Below are 19,794 nucleotides of genomic sequence, written 5' to 3' on the forward strand. Positions count from 1 at the left end.
AACACCAAATTACAGGTAGGGTTTCTCTAAGTGTGTTTCCCTTCTTGGAGGCATTCTTTACACTTGAAATTGCCCCAACAGGTGCTATATGTTCTTTGCAAACCATTTCTGAGATGAATAGCACTGCCGGCTGGGTTCGAACTTGCAACCCTTAGATTATGAGTCGGGAGACCATACCGCTAGTCCACTGTGCCCTGTTAGGGGCAAACCTCACTTTAATGGGCTGTTCAGTGTTTTAATAGAATAGGCTATGCCTGTTGAAATCCATATACCCCCTACGGGGTGTGAATTTCATTCAAATGGGTTTACCTGAATGGGTGATTCCATTTGAAATCTACACCCCCTGTGTGGGAGATTTAGGTAATGTCGTGCTTAAATAAGAAGTGTATGGATTTCAACCAGAATATCCCAATGTTTGTCTGTTTGTATGTTTCTACAGTTTGCAAAAGAGGCACCAGAGAGGGAAAGAAAAGGAGAGAAAAGAGGGAGAAAGAAACAAGCTGGTTTTGGAGAGTACTTGGATATGACTCGGAATCCTCCTCATCTGAAGAAGGAGAATCAGAGGAGGAAGAAGGTAAGTGTGGCCCTAATGGGCTATTACATTAAAAATCCACACTACCCCTGTGGAAGATTTTGGAAATACCTTCCACAGGGGGCGTATGAGTTTTGAATGGAATTACCCTTAACCAACTCTATTTGAAACTCACCCTGAAGATTTAGGTGGAATCTTTCTCAGAGGGTGTATGAAATTCAAATGGAACTGCTTTATCTTGTTTATTCCATTTGAAAGTCATACTCCCCATGTTGGAAGTATTTCCAAAATCTTCCACAGGGGTAGTGCGGATTTTAGATGGAATAGCCCAATATGGTATAAGGGTGTATCTTATATTTACTTCCTTTGGCCATAGCTTTGGTCAAATTTTTATCAGTGACCCTCAAAAGGATGTAACTTGTAAAGACAATAATAATAATAAAAAAAATAATGTTGACATTTAGCCTATACAGCGCCTTTCACATGTACCAAAGCGCTTTGCATTTATTCCACTGTCGGTAGAATATGTCAGCTGCTATACATTGCTCAAGGCATGCTCATACATTTAGGCATTGCTCAATGGACAATATTCCTAACAGCTCCCCATTTCACCCCAGGGTAGAGAGAGGCAGGTGAGGTAAAGCACCTTGCCCAAGTGCACAATACGATAGCACCGGTGGGGCTCGTCTCAACCCTCGGAATGCAAGGTAGAGCGCGTACCGCTGCGCCGCCATGCCCCTAATAAGAGGAAGATGATTTCTTTCAGTGCCAAAGTATCTGACTCTCAGTTAACCAAACCATGGCAAAATACAGTAATCGGTTTGTATGGTACAACCTTTTTCCTCATGAGTCAAATAGAAATGTTCAAGTCATATTGTAACAGTTCCATTATTAGATTAGTATTTCTTTTCCATAAAATGTTAGCGTTTACTGTCGTATATGTCCCCTTTTAATTTTGAGCTGAACAAGTGAGGTGAAGCAAAGGAAATAGGATTTTTCTTCCAGTGCTGATGTTGCCGATGCGTATCACTCCATCCTCACACCATGAACGTACTGTGTTATGAACATATCATACACGTCTTACTAATATTTCCATTGTAATAATCAAATGACGGTTCCTGCATTTTATCCAAAATTTCAGATTTTGACAAAATTACAGCACCTAAAGTCTTGATTTTTGCAGGGTATTTTAGTTTAATAAAGTACATAACATTTGTGTTAAAAAAAACCAGAATTTTGTAATATATTGAAGTGTCCTACTCAGCAAATGTTACAATATGGCTTAAAGCTCAATCATGCCAAATGAAAGTAAGCTTCTAGAGGATACTCCCTTTTACCTTATTAGGGCAGAGTTTTAGTTCATACTAATTAGCGTATCATTGACCCTCGGTTAATAATGTAGACATATGCCAAGTCATGGTTTGCACCTGCTGCTGGGAATGCTCTTTCTCTACCAAGAATAAGTAATCTTAATTAATAGAAGGTCAGAAACAGTGTATATAATTTATTACACCCGCAATTAACAAGGTCAACATCACATTTCTAAAAGTCATAAGCTTTGATTAAATGATTACCCATTACTCAATAACATTATTGTTTTTGTATACTAGAAATGAGAACAGGTGACAGTTTCACATGTGTTCAACCAGTATTATTCACAAGGTCCCACATATTGTCAAGGTACAGACAAATCAATGTCTTTGCTAAGGCTGAGATAATGGAATTAAATCTTTCAAATGAACTGACTTCCACCCTCCTTAAAATTAACTACATGGAATTGAATGGGGATTCAATTTTGTCAATACTGCTGTTTTCCTTGTTTTTTGCAAAATTATTTCGTTTCAAAAATACCTAATTACAATTTTAATGACTTAACCCTTACTTTTAAACAATTTATACACATACGAGTGGATATTCATACCTAGTGGTAGATAAAATGATTAAAGAGTTTAACATTAATACAACACTATTTTTCGCTCACCTGGAACGTTTTTACTAGTTCGACTAGCGTGTTCAGCAGATGGTGATGCTGTGACGTCATCAGTGAGAGATATCCTGATTGCAGACAAGATGTTCAGTATCACCATCTGCTGAACACGCTAGTCGAACTAGTGAAAACGTTCCAGGTGAGCGAAAAATAGTATAGTGTTGAAGTTAAACTCTTTAATCAATTTATACACAATTTTAATTGTTTGACACTTTTGCTGGGATCATCACCAAATGGTCCTTACGACTTGTAGTTGAGATGAGATATCTGTAATCAATTCTTTTCCATGATACTGTATTACAGATATATGGTCCATGTTACCGGAAGAGGAACAATCCAGGATTAGCAGTAGTATAGGTTTCTCTAAACAGAGTATAGAAGAATTAGCACATATGCCAATGGAGGTAAGCAAGAATTGATGTACAATATCATTGTAAACAAAGTATAGAAGAAGGCTATGATTTTCAACAAACTTCTGATTTGTTTAAACTTTTTGAATGTGAATGTAGTGGGAGTTTTTCATGTTTTAAAAATGACATAGCATAAAATGTAGCTTTAGAAGAAGAAGAAAATATCTAGCACAAAGGGAGTGTGAGAATGGTAGATATGGTCTGAGGCAGAATTAAAAAGACTAGTTTGTGTCTGACGTGACTGTGTCAATCAAACTCTCCATGACTCTTGATTTGTTTAGTAGGGCGTTAATGGAAGGTTAATGCATCTGGTGCCTTCAGCGGAGAAAAGGAATCGCAGAAAATGGTGAATAATTACGGTATTTTCACATGGCAAAAAGCAACTTTCCTAGACATTGTTTACATGGTGTCTTGAGAAAGAAAGTTTCCTATTATTAAGATCTAACTTTTTAAAGAAATCGTTTCGAATTCTGAGTTTGATTGACAGATGATGTCAGTCGCAAAGTAGTCTTGTAATTCTGTCTCTGATTATAGCCATTCCTCATCTAATAATAGTAAGCTATTCATAGGCAGCTTAGTTTCTCTCGATGCAGTGCTGGGTATGCCGCAAAGAACAATGAGAGCAGCATCTGATTGCCTGAGAATAAGTTTGGAATCTCCACCAAACACAAACAATTTCATTCCACCTGGACTAACCAATTGCTTCATTTTTTTTATCTCTACAGTATGTTCAGAACAAAATCTCCTTCCAGCTCAGTACCTGTTCAGTGACACTAAAGAATCACAGCAACAAGATTTTACAGACTTCCTTCCAAAATGTTCAGGTTGGGTTTGAAACAAGGCCAGCAGCAGGGGCTATACAGTAAGTAGATAAGACTTGAAACAAGGCCAACAGTGAGGCCCATACAGTAAGTAGAAAAGACTTGAAACAAGGTCAGCAGCAGGAGCTATACAATAAGTAGATAAGACTTGAAACAAGGCCAACAGTGAGACCTATTAATACAGTAATATAGATAGACTTAAAACAAGCCAGCTGTAGGGCTATATAGTAAGTAGAGAGCTTCAAATTATGGCTAATTGCAGACACTTTGCACTTGAATTGTACATTTTTAACAGATGAACATGCAGGGTCTTTGGTAGTGGGTAGGTGGGGGCACAAAAATATTGATCTACTAGCATGTACCTGAAATGATTTTAATGGGACAAGTTTAAGTGGGCACGAAGAGCAACTTTACACCATCATGTGGTGAATTTTGTCTAAGAAAGGTGCCGCAGGATTACATTTACATAAAACTAAGCCCTGGATTTGCTAGAATATATTGGAAAGTTCATTCAAGTGCATTATTATAAATTTGACCCAGTTTGACCTTGTTTCTCATTTGTGCTAGTTAATAAAAATGGCAATTTTTGCATTCAGCCTGGATGGAGAGTGTCTATAGAGATTATGGGCTCTTCTAGTATAAGTGTACAATGCATTGACACTGCTCAGGTTCAAACCCACAACCTTGTGATTATGAGTCTGCACTGCTGCACCACTATGCCCTCTACTACATATACACAAAATCATTTTGTTTCTCCTTCATTTTAGCCTAATGATGAGCACCGACTCTGTCGTAGTTCAAGGCTGTTCACCAGATAGAGAACCAGTCACAGTGATTACATCGGAGAAGATGCGCAATGATGACGTGTGCCAAGTATTTTCCCTGGATTTTGAGACCAACCCTTTGATGGTTAGAGCTGATTCAGCACTTGCTATCACTACAGAACCTATCGACATTACATATCATGAGGTCAGTAGCTACTCCCAATTCCAGAAAAGTACAGCACCAATTTTTTTTATTTAAAAAAAATAATATTGTTTTGCCAAATGAAACATAGCGATATCCTAATCCTTTAGCAGTCCGATCTGACTGCCTGATCAGGAAGTACTGCCGAATCAGGCAGCATGTTGCCGAGTTAGGCAACATAGGCTTTGATAACCCTTCCGAATTTGACAGACTAAGGACTAAATTGTTCATGGTGATTTTATAAAAGATCGGTGGAAATTTTACTTTGACACACATCTGCTACATGTAAGTTGACAAGTTTTCAAAAAAAAAAAAAATTCCACCAGGAGGAAAACAATTTAAATAACAAAACAATTTCTAACGGTTTTTAAAAAATTTGATTTAAATATGCAAATTAACTTTATTTTAACTAAAATTGATGAAAAAATACTACTAATTGTACATCCATTGATAATTATATATATTTTACCTACTTCTTTACTCTAAACCAAGAAATAACGGTATATTAAAAGATGCTCTATTTGAAATAGAGCATTGCATTGTGGGATGCCATGCTGCCTGACTCGGCAACATGCTGCCTGATTCGGCAGTATTTCCTGATCAGGCAGTCGGACTGGACTGTTAAGTTAGTTCTAACTGGTAATAAAAGTCACATTTTAATATTTTTTGCAATTTGAAGGGAAAGTAGTTCTATGCATTCAAAATTTTGAGTATGGGCTAAGAGTTAGCACGTAATTTTTATATTTAATATTATTTTTGATAATTGGTTATGAAAAAGATTAGAAAATGTTTTTTTTCCGAAAATTAGAATGTATAACTTAAAATTAGTCTTTGTACAAGTCTTTGGGCTTGATTGTCACAGCCTACGAAAAACATCCTAAAAACGCAGGTTTTTGGCCCAGTCTAAAGCCAGTTGCAGCAAATTAGAGAATAAAAGATAGGATTTTGCCAATCCAATATCATGTCATAATGGATAAAAAATACTATGATAAATTATTGGCCAGTCCATCCATTATGACACAGTATTGGGATAGGAAAAAAACAAAATCCTATCTTTTATTCTTGTTCTTTTTCAGTTTAAGTATAATCACTTATATTATACAAGCATTATCAAGTGATCATTTAGGATCAACAAGCTCACTGTCTTGTAGAGTATCCACTATCATGTCATAATGTATGGCTCAAAACCAATCAAATTGTGTGTATTCTTGACAAAACACGCCTACTGAATAAAAATGGTATTTTGATGTTTTGTTTTGTTTTTCAGCACTCTGCTAGTGAGTTGATATCATTTCTGAGAGTTCCAAACATCAATTTGGAAGGTTTGAAGTCAGCGGCATATTCTCAGTGGCAGGAACTGACCAAGGCTGGGCGTGCAGGCCTCATACATGCCATCGAGAATCACAAGGTGAGAATGGCCTATTAAATGTGAAATACACACTCCCCTCTATGTAAGACTTTTCTTAAATTTTCCATAATGATTGGGCAGGTTTAAAATCGAATAGCCCACATGATTACAAATAAATCAATTTGATATGAACATTTTATAAGCTGCAACAAAATTGAAACAAGTGGAAAGTATGTGAAATTACAGACTCAGGTATGTGATTTCACAGACCGGGTGTCTGAATACAGAGGAGTCTGTGAATTCACAGCGCCCCGAACTGAAATTGATGAATATGTGGTTTTAACTCTTTCCACGTGGGTGTCGACTGCAGACGACAAAAATCATAAATTCAAAAATTTCAGAATTTTAAAATTGCTTGACCATATTTGGAATCAGCATGGAAAATATATTAAAATGAGCACCAACAAGCCTAGTATATTGTTACAGTGGTTTTTGAGATAGCTCTTGATATTTTGAGAAAATATCTCAAAACTTTGGACTTGCTATGTTGAAGCCTACATTGTATGCCTAGCACACAGAGCATTAATTGTGGCTATACACTTTTATTTGCAGACAATTCAAGTGGACATAGATGTTAAGTCTCCCAATTTGATTATCCCTGAATACGGCTCCATGGACAGGAAAGGACACCGGCTGGTGGTAGATCTAGGAAGCCTACGAGTCAATAGTGACTTACAGAAAGGCTACACATCATTAGAGGTAAGTGGTGGACACAGTCTAATTTAATTAATTTTGCATAATTCTTTACATTTGAATTGTATGTGTATGGATCATTAGAGAAGGAGAAACAGGACTCGACCGCCATCTTGATACATGGAGCAAAAATTTGGGGTATTCGGTTTCCCTCGGAATGCTCTTGAGGCATTAGTTGTCATGCAAGCGCAACATCGCATACTAAGCGTAATTTGACACGCTTCGTAGTGAAAGGTGTTACTTGCAAGACGCTAAAGATGAGACACAGAATTGTTATTGTTCGTCTCTGTTTACCGCCAGCAAGGACCCGAATACCCCCAATTTTCTCCCCATATAGCTGATGGCGGGATTGTTTGTGGCATGATAAGAAGTCCCGGGTCTTCTTCTATAATTCTGTGGTATGAACAAATGTGACCAGAAAAACACAAAGAATTATTTGTTTCATTAGTTGCATATTTTCACTGTTCCTATTCAGGATGCCACTCCAACAGAGATAGAAGACCGTCTATACGACCGTATGATTGTCAGACTCGACGACATCCAGGTCCTTCTAGTTGACGCAGGCGATGACTGGAACGAAGCGCTTCTCTTGAAGGAATCATCATATCATCTACTACCTAGTATGGGGGTACAGCTCAATCTATTTAACAGTGTCAAGCCAGATTATAAGGCATTACCACAGTAAGTGTGGGGGTGGGGTGTGTGGGGGTGGGTGTGTGGGGGGAGGGGTGATAATGGGTGTGTGTCATCATTTCATCTACTACCAAGTATGGGGGTACAGCTCAATCTATTTAACAGTGTCAAGCCAGACTAAAAGGCATTGCCACAGTAAGTGTGGGGTGGGGTGGGGTGGGTGGGGGTAGGTGTGTGGGGGGAGGGGTGATAATGGGTGTGTGTCATCATTTCATCTACTACCAAGTATGGGGGTACAGCTCAATCTATTTAACAGTGTCAAGCCAGACTACAAGGCATTACCACAGTAAGTGTTTGTGTGGGGGTGTGTGTCATCATTCCATCTACTACCATGTATGGGGGTACAGCTCAATCTATTTAACAGTGTCAAGCCAGACTATAAGGCATTACCACAGTAAGTGTTGGTGTGGGGGTGGGGGTGTTTGTGTGTGGGGGTATGGGTTGGTGTGAATCATCATCCCACCTACTACCGAGTATATTGGTACAGCTCAATCTATTAAACAGTGTCAAGCCAGACTGTAAGGCATTACCACAGTAAGTGTTGGTGTGGGGGTGGGGTGGGTGGGGGGTGGGTGTGTGGGGGAGGGGTGATAATGGGTGTGTGTCATCATTCCACCTACTACCAAGTATAGGGGTACAGCTCAATCTATTTAACAGTGTCAAGCCGGAATATAAGGCATTGCCACAGTAAGTGTTGGTGTGGGGGTGGGGATGTGTGTGGGGGTAGGGGTGGGTGTGTGTCATCATTCCACCTACTACCGAGTATAGAGGTACATCTCAATCTATTTAACAGTGTCAAGCCAGACTATAAGGAATTACAGTGTTGGTGTGGGGTGGGGATGTTTATGTGGGAGTGTGTGTCATTTCATCTACTACCAAGTATGGGGGTACAATCTATTTAACAGTGTCAAGTGTTGGTGGATGGGCGATGAATAAATGTTGATATGTGTGTGCCAGGGTTGTAGCTACGGTAGGCGGCACCGGGCGGCCCCGCCTGGGACTGACGTGACAAAAAGATTAATTTAAAAAAAAAATTTTTAATGAATGATTTTTTCATCATAAGATGAGGAACGTTTTAATGGAGATGATACCCCAGGAGTTTATTCTGATCACTTGCATTCACTAAAAAGATTGTGCCAAAGCTCTTATGTGAGCCTGGCACTAAACTTGGGCCAGCTACAACCCTGGTGTGTGGGTGTGTTGTGTTTATGTAAAGAGAAGTGGGGTATAAACTTTTCAAGTAGTGAATGATGGTAGATCATTATCCTGCAACACTGAGATGCAAGGTGTGCTTGTCGTATTTTCTTGAGGATTGAAATGTTGAAATATTTATTTTGCTGGCAAATCTCTACATGTTTGAATGGTGCACAGTACCCTACTCAAACTTTCAGTAACATAGAATCTCATTTATACTTTTGCAGACAAAAAGTTGAAGCCGTGCTTCCATCATTGAAATTTCTGATGTCGGATCAGAAACTACAAACTATACTGCAGGTGAGTTTCTTCTTTGTGATTTGCCTATAATACACCCAGATGTCTCAGAAAAGCACCCAAATGTATTAGGAATACACCCAATTGTCTCAGTAAAGCACCCAAATGTATTTGAAATACACCCAAATGTCTCAGAAAAGCACCCAAATGTATTTGAAATACACCCAAATGTATTAGACATGCACCCAAATGTATTGGGAATACACCCAGATATGGATATGGAACAGCCCAACATTTTCTTACTTTTTTCCAGTTTGCGAAGAACTTGCCGTTACCAGACATGAAGTCAAGTGAAGAAGAAATACAATCAGGACCACAAAGGGGCATTGTATTTAACTTGGTAAGCCTATATCAAATTATTTCAACATATGTGACACGATCAAGGGGAATGAGTCGCATGTCGACCCTGGTCGAAAATGAGTTTTACTTATGTTTCTAAAGAGAACATTGAGAGCTTTTAGAAACTGAAAACCCCATGTTGATACAACTTTTCTTTGCAAAGTTACGTCAATTTATCAATCACTGAAAACAATATAAAACAAAAGAATTTTAACACTTTCTTTGCCAATATCTCAAAATTAATATTAGCGACATCCGACTCATTTCCCTTGATCGTGTCACATATTATAAAAATATTTCTGTCTTTTGACTGGTGGATACTGTATCACCTTACATCTCATTTCACGGCAGGAAATATTAATTGCTTTTAGGCCCACAGGCAATTATCATAGCATCATAACGATATATGGATTTGCAACATGCGACATTGTATCTAATATGTGGCTCTCGAGGTGCTATCAAACAATGAGGAGAAACGGAAGGAATATATCAAGAGGTCCAATTTTGGTGTACAGGAGGAAAACTGGATTCGTGAAAAAAACTGCTTTGCATTAGATCATTTCCCCAAGTTATTTACTTTGCATGCTGGCTATATTAAGCTTCAACAAAAGTCAAAGTTTTGAGACATTTTTTCAAAATATCAGGAGCTATCACAAGAACCAGTGAACCAATACTGGGTTTGTTTGTACTCATTTTAATGCATTTTTAATGCGGATTCCAAATATGGTCATGAAAATGTACAATTCTGAATTTATTTTGACTTTTTAAAGAAAATTTAAAACTTGTCGTCTGCAGTCGATATCCAGTGATGAGAGGCTATTAACATTTTCAATGTACCTATTAACTTCCTTATACAGGACAAAATGTATATCAAAAGAGACACAACATTCAACACACTGAAGAGGCTGAAAAGAGCAGCGTCACGGAGGAGGCCCCCTGGAGTTATGAGGAGGTCAAGCAAATTACAAGGAACAGATGCAGTAGATTCTGGAACGGGTCAAGAGCCCCCACAGAACGACTCCCCAGAATCACCCAAGACAGGTAAGCATGTGTGTGGGATACATATTTTTTTTAAAGAAAAGAGTAGGCAAGATTTGGTAGTCAACCTATTACTAAGCACGAGGAGCAAAAAGTTTGTGGTTCACAACTCTTTATTTGCTTGCAGGCTGCAAGGGTGCCCAAATGTCAGGGGGTGGCGACCGGATTTTGACTGAACCTCTGATATACATTATTAGGCTTATATCTTTAAGCATACATCTTATGAAAATTCACACATTTTGCAGGGCCTAGATTTCGACAAGAATCACACAATTGATTCTCGTAATGATTCTTGTAAGATTCGGTTGCGAGAATCAACTTTTTTCATTATATCATACAGTTATTACAGTGACTATGATGGATTTTGATTCTCGCAAACCAAGACGAAATCTAGGCCCTGTTTTGATGAGACGAGTCATAAATTGTCCTGGGGCCTGTTCCACAAAGAGTAAATGAAATTTAAAAGGGTTTTAGCTATTTAATGCTAGGCAATTAAGTCAGTCATTATCAGGGAGCCTTTATTACACTGATGAAAGTCACAGATGGGAATTTACTGGCATTTCAAAATACAGTGTATCATCACAATCCTAAACTAGAAAGTAATATTAATTTGTTACCTTAATCTCCCTCACAGGGAGTAAGAGTTTCAAATGTGGTTGCCTAATGGTGACTCCCTTTGAAATATACACCCCCTGTGTGGAAGATTAAGATCATTATGATGTACTTCTTATGTGATGGTTTTGTTTGTATTTTTTGTCTTCCAGAAGAGTTGTTTTATTCTGCCTCAGACCATTCTGATGAAACCCTACAGCAGTTTGCATCAGAGAGTCCTGTGCCATGTTTTGATGATAATGACTCTCAGACTAACCAAACCAGCTTACTCTTCAGATTCATTATCAGAGAGGTGAGTCTCATCATATCCATAAAGACCATTTGTATTAAACCAGGTGGGAATGTTGCCTGTGGGGGTCAATGATAAGTAACAGGTGTGTTAGGGAACTGAAAAATAGCCCAAATAGCACGAGCGTACACAAAAGAAAGTTTGTGCGTAAGCGCTGACAAGTTGAGCACTCCGTCTAAGCTCAAATGAATGATGTGGCCAGGACCAAACGCTGTACCGGCTTCAGCTGAATTCAAGTATGCTTAGAGGGCACATGCATGGAATATACCAATCTATGTGTTGTTAATCTATGCATTCCCCAATGGGCAGTATTGAGTCAGGGTTGCCAAACCCACGACATGATAGCCCAGTTGGGCGACTTTTGAAGATTTTGCCTGTAACGTTTGCCAATTTCCTGTCCCATAATAGTTAACAAACAAATTGACTGACTTTTCAACATTGGCTCCAGCGACTTCCGATAGTTTCCTGGGTTCAGAACAGTAACCTCAGATTGTGCACTGTCTATGGTAGAATAGGGAAATGTATTCAGCATTGGATATTAAAGTCGTCACAACCTGCAAGACTACTTTTTATGGGGGGTCTTATTTGAAGGATTTATACCCAAGTATTCCATCATCTTCCACATTTGCTCCCCTAGGTGGTACTCATCATTGACAAGCTTGAGAAGCCAACATCACCAGCATCAACTAATCCACTAGAAGACATGCCTCTAGGTGCAGAGTCACCTGACAATGAATCCGTGAACCAAGAAGCTGAGTATCTCATGTTGCGCATCGATTCTGTGTGCACCGATGTAGCCGTCAGCAACTATGGTATAGCGCTGCAGCTTGGGCTGAAAAGTATCAATGTTATTGATAAATTTCACACAGGTATGTAGCTCATGTATCATGTTAGCCTAGTTATTTTCTATATACTCTGTTACTCCGTGAAAGATATCCTGATTGGGCTTTTTTAAAAGGTGAAGATCAGATGTCAAGTTGAGCCAAAGAAGGGGGTCGAAGGTCATACAAAGAGTAATGGGATGGTTGTCCTTCCATATGTCAAAGGGGTTATAAAAAGAGTGTTTAGAGTTCAGAATCTGACAATATCTCCACTGCTATGAGACCATACAACACACTTAGGACACAGAGCAAGACAGATTTAGGACATGGAGCAAGACAGGGCTGAACATTGGATCAAGGAAGAGGAGGGTGCCACCATGAATAGAGAGGAAGGTCAATTTCAGCTTTCTTTTATTTTTGATGAGTTGCTGTATCCTGTTTAAAAAAATAATAATAAAAACCAACTGGCTACCCCAAGTCCATCGCAAGATAATCTGGTTGCAACAGGATAACCTTTTTATAATACCGTATTGGTCCGAGTATAGTCCCACCCGTTTTTTATGTGAAATTTTTTCACAATTGGGGGTGGGATTATACTCAATTTCAAAAAAAAAAAAAAAAAAAAATTTCAAGATATTTTGTATTTTTAATATGAAAATTGATACTTTGTATTCATGTCATACTCTATTAATGATTTCAAAATGCATTCAAATTCAATGCATTTTGAAATCATTAATAGAGTATGACATGAATACAAAGTATCAATTTTCATATTAAAAATACAAAATATCTTGAATTTTTTTACAATTTCTGAAATTTTTCGAAAAATGGGGGTGGGATTATACTCGAACGTGGGACTATACTCGGACGAATACGGTAATTGTTAGCAGTCACTCCTCATCAAGCGTTGAAACAGGCTACCTGAAACATGCTCAGTAAAGGCATTTCTTTGAATCAGTATGAACCAGTGTTCGCTGATGTATACTTATCGTCTTAATGTGTATGCATTGTTTTTTATTTTAGGTCCAGATGGTGCTTACCTACATCTTCTTAGTTCAGCAGCAAAGTCAGAATTAATTTCTATATTGTACAGAAAGGTTTGTGTTCAGTTTATACTTTTTGCTGTTTTCCAAAGATTTTTACATTAACTTGGGAAATTGAGAATAAAGGGCTTAATGAGCTTTACCAGTTGACATCCATACACTTATGGAACCCACGGATTGAACTTAATCTCCCACGCAGTGTGAATTTCAAATTAAGGTAGTACCTGAATAGGAGACTCAATTTGAAATCAACACCCACTGTGTGGGATGATAAGGATAATGAACTGAGTGCAATGCCTTTTCGTCAAGATAATCGCACGCGCCGTGGAGTTATTGCATTTAGCTCGAGAGCCGATAGGCTCAAGAGCTAAATGCAATAACTCCATGGCAAGTGCAATTATCTTGACGAATGCATTTGCACGAGTACATTATCCGTCATACACTTTGAGTGTAGGCCTATTAAAACAATAGGCAATAATAATTGCTGCATTCATTATATTAGTTTTATTAGGGAAAATATCTTACATTTTAAAAACACCGTCAGGACATTGACCAGCTACGTAGCATTTAACTGGTAAAGAAAATCAATCCCTGTATAAGTATGGTATCGATGGTATCGATTGCGCCATACGTCATACTTTAGTAACTTATTCACGCATGGTTTGTAACCAATTGACTTTATGTTGTGATCATTTAATATCGTGGTTTCGAACACAGAGAGCACTGAACCAGTTCACCTGGAAACGATCGATTTAGATGTCCGACTAGTACTACGGTGAATATCAACTGGACTTTATAGCTCTATAATTTGAACTTTAAAATCTACTTAACTTATATTAAATTAAAACACACGACATTGGGATTTAACAATTTGTTCAGTATTATAATTTATGACAATGATATTTGCACGAGCGATTGCCGAATAGGGTGCAACTCTACTAGTCTTATTATAAGACTGCCCTACCCCAACCCTAAACCCTAACCCTAAACTCCGTGAAACGAAGACTGGACTCAAGTCTAGCGAAGTTGCACCCTATTCGTAATTGTACTTTATTATAGAACACCGTTTGTAACTATACCATTTTAACACCACAGAATGTATATTTGTACTTTTTTGATGGTATATATATCGAACAGACAATTATATAGTTATGTGACCTCTGTGTCGAAAGCGCCACCTAACTCTACTATATGGTTATGTGAAAGTAGTATTTCTAGTATTTGAGCGTGCACGTATTATCTAGAATCTATTGTTTAGCGTGCAGGTTTTAGATAATGCATTGTTTAGCGTGCAGGTTTATATAATTTGGGCTGTGAAGGGTAGTTCGCGAAAATAATGCACGGGAGAAGAATACATAACGATGAATAGAAACGGGCACTAGAAGTGTATATTAAGGTAATTCCTCCCATAGGGGGTGTATGGGTTCAATGATATAAGTGTCACATAATAATGGACCATTCTAGCATCAATGTTTTATGATATGCGCATAAGATAAGGTCACGTCTTCCATAGGGGGTGTATGGATTTCAACTGGAATAGACCATTTTATAGCAGACGACCCTGAATGAGCTATTCCATTTGAAATTCACACTCCTTGTGTGGAAGAGTAAGGTCACATCTTCCATAGGGGGTGTATGGATTTCAACTGGAATAGACCAAGAACTGCAAATGGGGCTTTCCTGAGATCTCAATAAGAAATCTAAAATTGGACCAATGAGATGGATTGTTTATTGTTGCTAGGAAAGAACAATCTATTTGACTGGTTAATAAATGATACATATTGTTAGCAATTCAGGGTGAGTTCAGATTAAATTAATGTAATATATTGATCCACTTTCTCAGTGAAATTATCTTATTTTGTAATTTTTTACCCTTATAGGTTGACAGGAAATGTCCAGATTTTATAGGTTATTACAGTGCAATGGAGCAGGCGGTGACAGTGAGGTTCACTGCTCTCAATATGGTATTCCATAGAACAGCTGTGTTATATCTCAAGAATTTCCTTGAAGAGCTGGAAGAAAGGTATGTGGACAGATATGTGGCATAGAAAATAGTGTGATAGTTTAGTTCTCTGCTCACAATATATGGTATTCCATATAGAACCGCCTATTAAATTCCCTGAGTACACCAATGTGATATTTTGTCCGCACAATATAGTGTGATACACTGTTTTCATATTCATTCACCTGTGTACAAATGATCTTGTGCACAGAAAATAAGGAAGGGTTTTAGAAATAACAAAAGATCAAGCTCAGAATTCTATGTAAAAGCTACAGAGCGTGAAACTGTCTGATTTACATAACGAGGAAGAACTTTTTGAGAGCCAACACCCTTTATTGCAAGTTTGTGTTCATCTGATTTTTCATGCCTATGTCAAAAGTTTCATAGAAGAGCTAGAAGAAAGGGGAGTGGACAGGTTGTAACAGGTTACATCCCTGTTCTCAATGGGCTATTCCGGTTGAAATCCACACTACCCCTGCAGAAGAATTGAGAAATATCTTCCACAGAGGGAGTATGTTTTTCAAATGTAATTGGTCAGGGTTAATCATTTTGAAACCCATACTCCCCCTGTATTATGGCTTTACTTTGTATCTTCCACAACTGGAGTGAGTATTTTAAATTGAAGTTATCCAATTGTCTATTCTATTTGAAACTCATACTCCCACTGTGGAAGATTCTGGCTAAATCTTCCACAGGGGCAGTGTGGATTTTAAATTGAATAGCCTAATATGATTTTCCATAGAACTGCTCTGCAAAATCAGATGAATTTAATATTTCTGTAGTAAAACCAGTGCCCTGCTTGCCCACCATGATGAGTGTCATCTACAATCACATTTCCAATTATTGTGTTTCACGTCTTTGCAAAATTGATGTTTTACCAGATAGTGAATATTATCTCTTTTCAAAAATATACTTTCTGCATAATATTTTCAATATCTGATTTCACCATACAGTTTACAGACATCAAGTCTTGGCCGTGCAGTGTCCATGAGGAGTCAGAAACAACCAGTGGCCTCAATTAGTATAGGCTCATCAACGAGTGTAGAGTCACAAATGTCAATAGAGAGTACACCAAGCCGGACCGCATCAGGTAAGTATTATGGCTGTGTTATGTTATATGGTCATGCAGTGTCCATGAGGAGTCAGAAACAACCAGTGGCCTCAATAAGTATAGGCTCATCAACGAGTGTAGAGTCACAAATGTCCATAGAGAGTACACCAAGCCGGACCGCATCAGGTAAGTATTATGGCTGTGTTATGTTATATGGTCATGCAGTGTCCATGAGGAGTCAGAAACAACCAGTGGCCTCAATAAGTATAGGCTCATCAACGAGTGTAGAGTCACAAATGTCCATAGAGAGTACATCAAGCCGGACCGCATCAGGTAAGTATTATGGCTGTGTTATGTTATATGGTCATGCAGTGTCCATGAGGAGTCAGAAACCAGTGGCCTCAATAAGTATAGGCTCATCAACGAGTGTAGAGTCACAAATGTCCATAGAGAGTACACCAAGCCGGACCGCATCAGGTAAGTATTATGGCTGTGTTATGTTATATGGTCATGCAGTGTCTATGAGGAGTCAGAAACCAGTGGCCTCAATAAGTATAGGCTCATCAATTAGTGTAGAGTCACAAATGTCAATAGAGAGTACACCAAGCCGGACCGCATCAGGTAAGTATTATGGCTGTGTTATGTTATATGGTCATGCAGTGTCTATGAGGAGTCAGAAACCAGTGGCCTCAATAAGTATAGGCTCATCAACGAGTGTAGAGTCACAAATGTCCATAGAGAGTACATCAAGCCGGACCGCATCAGGTAAGTATTATGGCTGTGTTATGTTATATGGTCATGCAGTGTCTATGAGAAGTCAGAAACCAGTGGCCTCAATAAGTATAGGCTCATCAATGAGTGTAGAGTCACAAATGTCAATAGAGAGTACACCAAGCCGGACCGCATCAGGTAAGTATTATGGCTGTGTTATGTTATATGGTCATGCAGTGTCTATGAGGAGTCAGAAACCAGTGGCCTCAATAAGTATAGGCTCATCAATGAGTGTAGAGTCACAAATGTCAATAGAGAGTACACCAAGCCGGACCGCATCAGGTAAGTATTATGGCTGTGTTATGTTATATGGTCATGCAGTGTCTATGAGGAGTCAGAAACCAGTGGCCTCAATAAGTATAGGCTCATCAACGAGTGTAGAGTCACAAATGTCAATAGAGAGTACACCAAGCCGGACCGCATCAGGTAAGTATTATGGCTGTGTTATGTTATATGGTCATGCAGTGTCTATGAGGAGTCAGAAACCAGTGGCCTCAATAAGTATAGGCTCATCAATGAGTGTAGAGTCACAAATGTCCATAGAGAGTACACCAAGCCGGACCGCATCAGGTAAGTATTATGGCTGTGTTATGTTATATGGTCATGCAGTGTCTATGAGAAGTCAGAAACCAGTGGCCTCAATAAGTATAGGCTCATCAATGAGTGTAGAGTCACAAATGTCCATAGAGAGTACACCAAGCCGGACCGCATCAGGTAAGTATTATGGCTGTGTTATGTTATATGGTCATGCAGTGTCTATGAGAAGTCGGGAACCAGTGGCCCCATGCAGTAGAGTCACAAATTTAAAGTGCCGACCGAAATTTGCGATAGTTCATATTTAGAGAATAAAGGTATTGTTTTTAGTCGCTGGAGTGCATCTATCGTCTCATATAACACGGGCGACATTATTATTTTAAGTAAAACAATGAGGCGAAGCCGAGTTGTTTGACGCCAAAAATAATGATGTCGCCCGTGTTATATGAGACGATAGATGCAACGACAGCTGCTAAAAAAACAATACCTTTATTCTCATTCTTAAACACTTCAATTCAAATAAAAATATCATACAAATTTTAATCAAATTAAATGCCACATTTTGCAAGGAATTACCTAGGGCTTAAAATCGATCAGTCCCGTTGTTGCTGTGCGCCTCCAATTGGTCCAAATAGCGAGTATGTGTATCGCGTTGACGCACACGCACTGTCCCGTGTCATATCGTGTCATATCACACAGGTAAAGCTGGGTAAGAACCAATAAGCTTGCAGGAACGTTCTCAAGTGTTTAAGAATACTTATTACTAGTACCCCACTAGCTACGGCCGAAATCCATGGTTCCTTTTCATTATAAGAAGGGTATATTTTCGTTGTCTGTCACTACCAGATGAAAATATATGAAAATATAAGGTTTTACCGTATCAAATCATTGAATATTATGAATGTGTATGTTTTCAAGATTTTGTATGTGTTGGTTTTTTTTTTTGCATTTGACGGGTATGCAAAGTGTATGAACGTGTTAATATGTGTGATGCGTTAATATGCATGATTTGTGCGTTAAAGTAAACCCTGCTTCAAAGGAGACTTGTCTCATACTCCCAAATAGGTTCAAGAAAGTGGAATTTCTTTTTAAAAGATGAAGCAAATTTCCATTTCTATCCATTTCATTGTAGCTCCATCTGCTCATGTACTATGTGGCATAATCAAGTTTTTATCTGTACTTGGGTACCTCAAGGTTCAATACTGGGGCCCCTGCTTTTTATTATACGTATATAAGCAAAACATTTCCATTTCTCTTATATTTCATTACAGTTCCATCTGCTCCTATACTACGTGGAATAGTCAAGTTTTATCTGCAAGCCCGTATGGACTATCTACGCATATCATTAGTTGATGTGTATGAAAACCTAGCAGATGTATATGTGAGAGATCTGGATTTCTCAGTCAGTGACAGGGCCAGTAGAACTAATATCAGAGCCAGGTAAGTGGAGTGCCTCAAGGTTCAATGCTTGGACCACTTTTTATATATGTTATACCATTTTTCACCTTCATGTGGCAGAGACGCCAATGCGTTGAGGTAGCTATTTCACAGTGTAGCTATGCGTTGTCTTTAAGCGCTTGTGTATGCCAGTGCTTTGAGCGGACACTAGCGATTTGAAGCTGCACCCAATGAAATGCGCACTGATGTCACTGCCACATTAGGGTCAAAATGGTATAGTGGTTGATGTCTGTGAAAACCTAGCAAATGTATGTGAGATATTTTGATTTCTCACCGACATGACCAGTAGAACTAGTATCAGAGCCAGAAAAGTGGATGCCTCAAGGTTTAATACTATGGCCACTTTATATATGTTAGTAGTTGATGGGTATGAAAACCTAGTGTGGTGTTTATGTGAGGGCATCAGGATTTCTCATAGTGACAGAGCCAGTAGAACTAATATCAGAACCAAGTAAGTGGAGTGCCGCAAGGTTCAATACTGGGGCCACTTGTTGTATATGTTAATGGTTGATATCTATGAAAACCTAGCAGAGGTATATGTGAGGGATCTGGATTTCTCAGTCAGTGACAGGGCCAGTAGAACTAATATCAAGAGCCAGGTAAGTGGAGTGCCCCAAGGTTCAATACTAGGGCCACTTTATATATCAGTTTCAGTTTAGTTTCAGTTTCAGTTTATTTATTTACCATATCAACGCAATGAAAATATATATAATACATAATGGTAGGATGACCAAAAAAAAGAGCAAAGCTCTAGAGAAGACTTTGGCCACCCTGAAAGGTAATAACAAAATACAAAACAGTGCAAAGACAAAGACACCATTTATGTGTAGACAAA

At 38.5% G+C, this 19,794-nt stretch overlaps 1 protein-coding gene across 1 annotated transcript in view; it reads left to right on the forward strand.

The window, feature by feature from the left end:
* Nucleotides 1–19,794, forward strand: part of LOC140158017 (intermembrane lipid transfer protein VPS13A-like) — a 202,974-nt gene that overhangs the window by 90,987 nt on the left and 92,193 nt on the right. Inside the window, 17 exon segments of the mRNA XM_072181266.1 lie at nucleotides 440–464; nucleotides 467–574; nucleotides 2,823–2,923; nucleotides 3,655–3,791; nucleotides 4,518–4,719; nucleotides 5,984–6,124; nucleotides 6,677–6,823; nucleotides 7,293–7,498; nucleotides 8,932–9,004; nucleotides 9,255–9,341; nucleotides 10,198–10,381; nucleotides 11,143–11,282; nucleotides 11,917–12,148; nucleotides 13,124–13,197; nucleotides 15,024–15,166; nucleotides 16,099–17,681; nucleotides 18,773–18,941. Of these exon segments, the coding sequence (XP_072037367.1) occupies nucleotides 440–464; nucleotides 467–574; nucleotides 2,823–2,923; nucleotides 3,655–3,791; nucleotides 4,518–4,719; nucleotides 5,984–6,124; nucleotides 6,677–6,823; nucleotides 7,293–7,498; nucleotides 8,932–9,004; nucleotides 9,255–9,341; nucleotides 10,198–10,381; nucleotides 11,143–11,282; nucleotides 11,917–12,148; nucleotides 13,124–13,197; nucleotides 15,024–15,166; nucleotides 16,099–17,681; nucleotides 18,773–18,941 (3,752 nt within the window).

The sequence above is a fragment of the Amphiura filiformis genome, chromosome 7 (assembly GCF_039555335.1).
Source record: "Amphiura filiformis chromosome 7, Afil_fr2py, whole genome shotgun sequence".
Lineage (NCBI taxonomy): Eukaryota > Metazoa > Echinodermata > Ophiuroidea > Amphilepidida > Amphiuridae > Amphiura > Amphiura filiformis.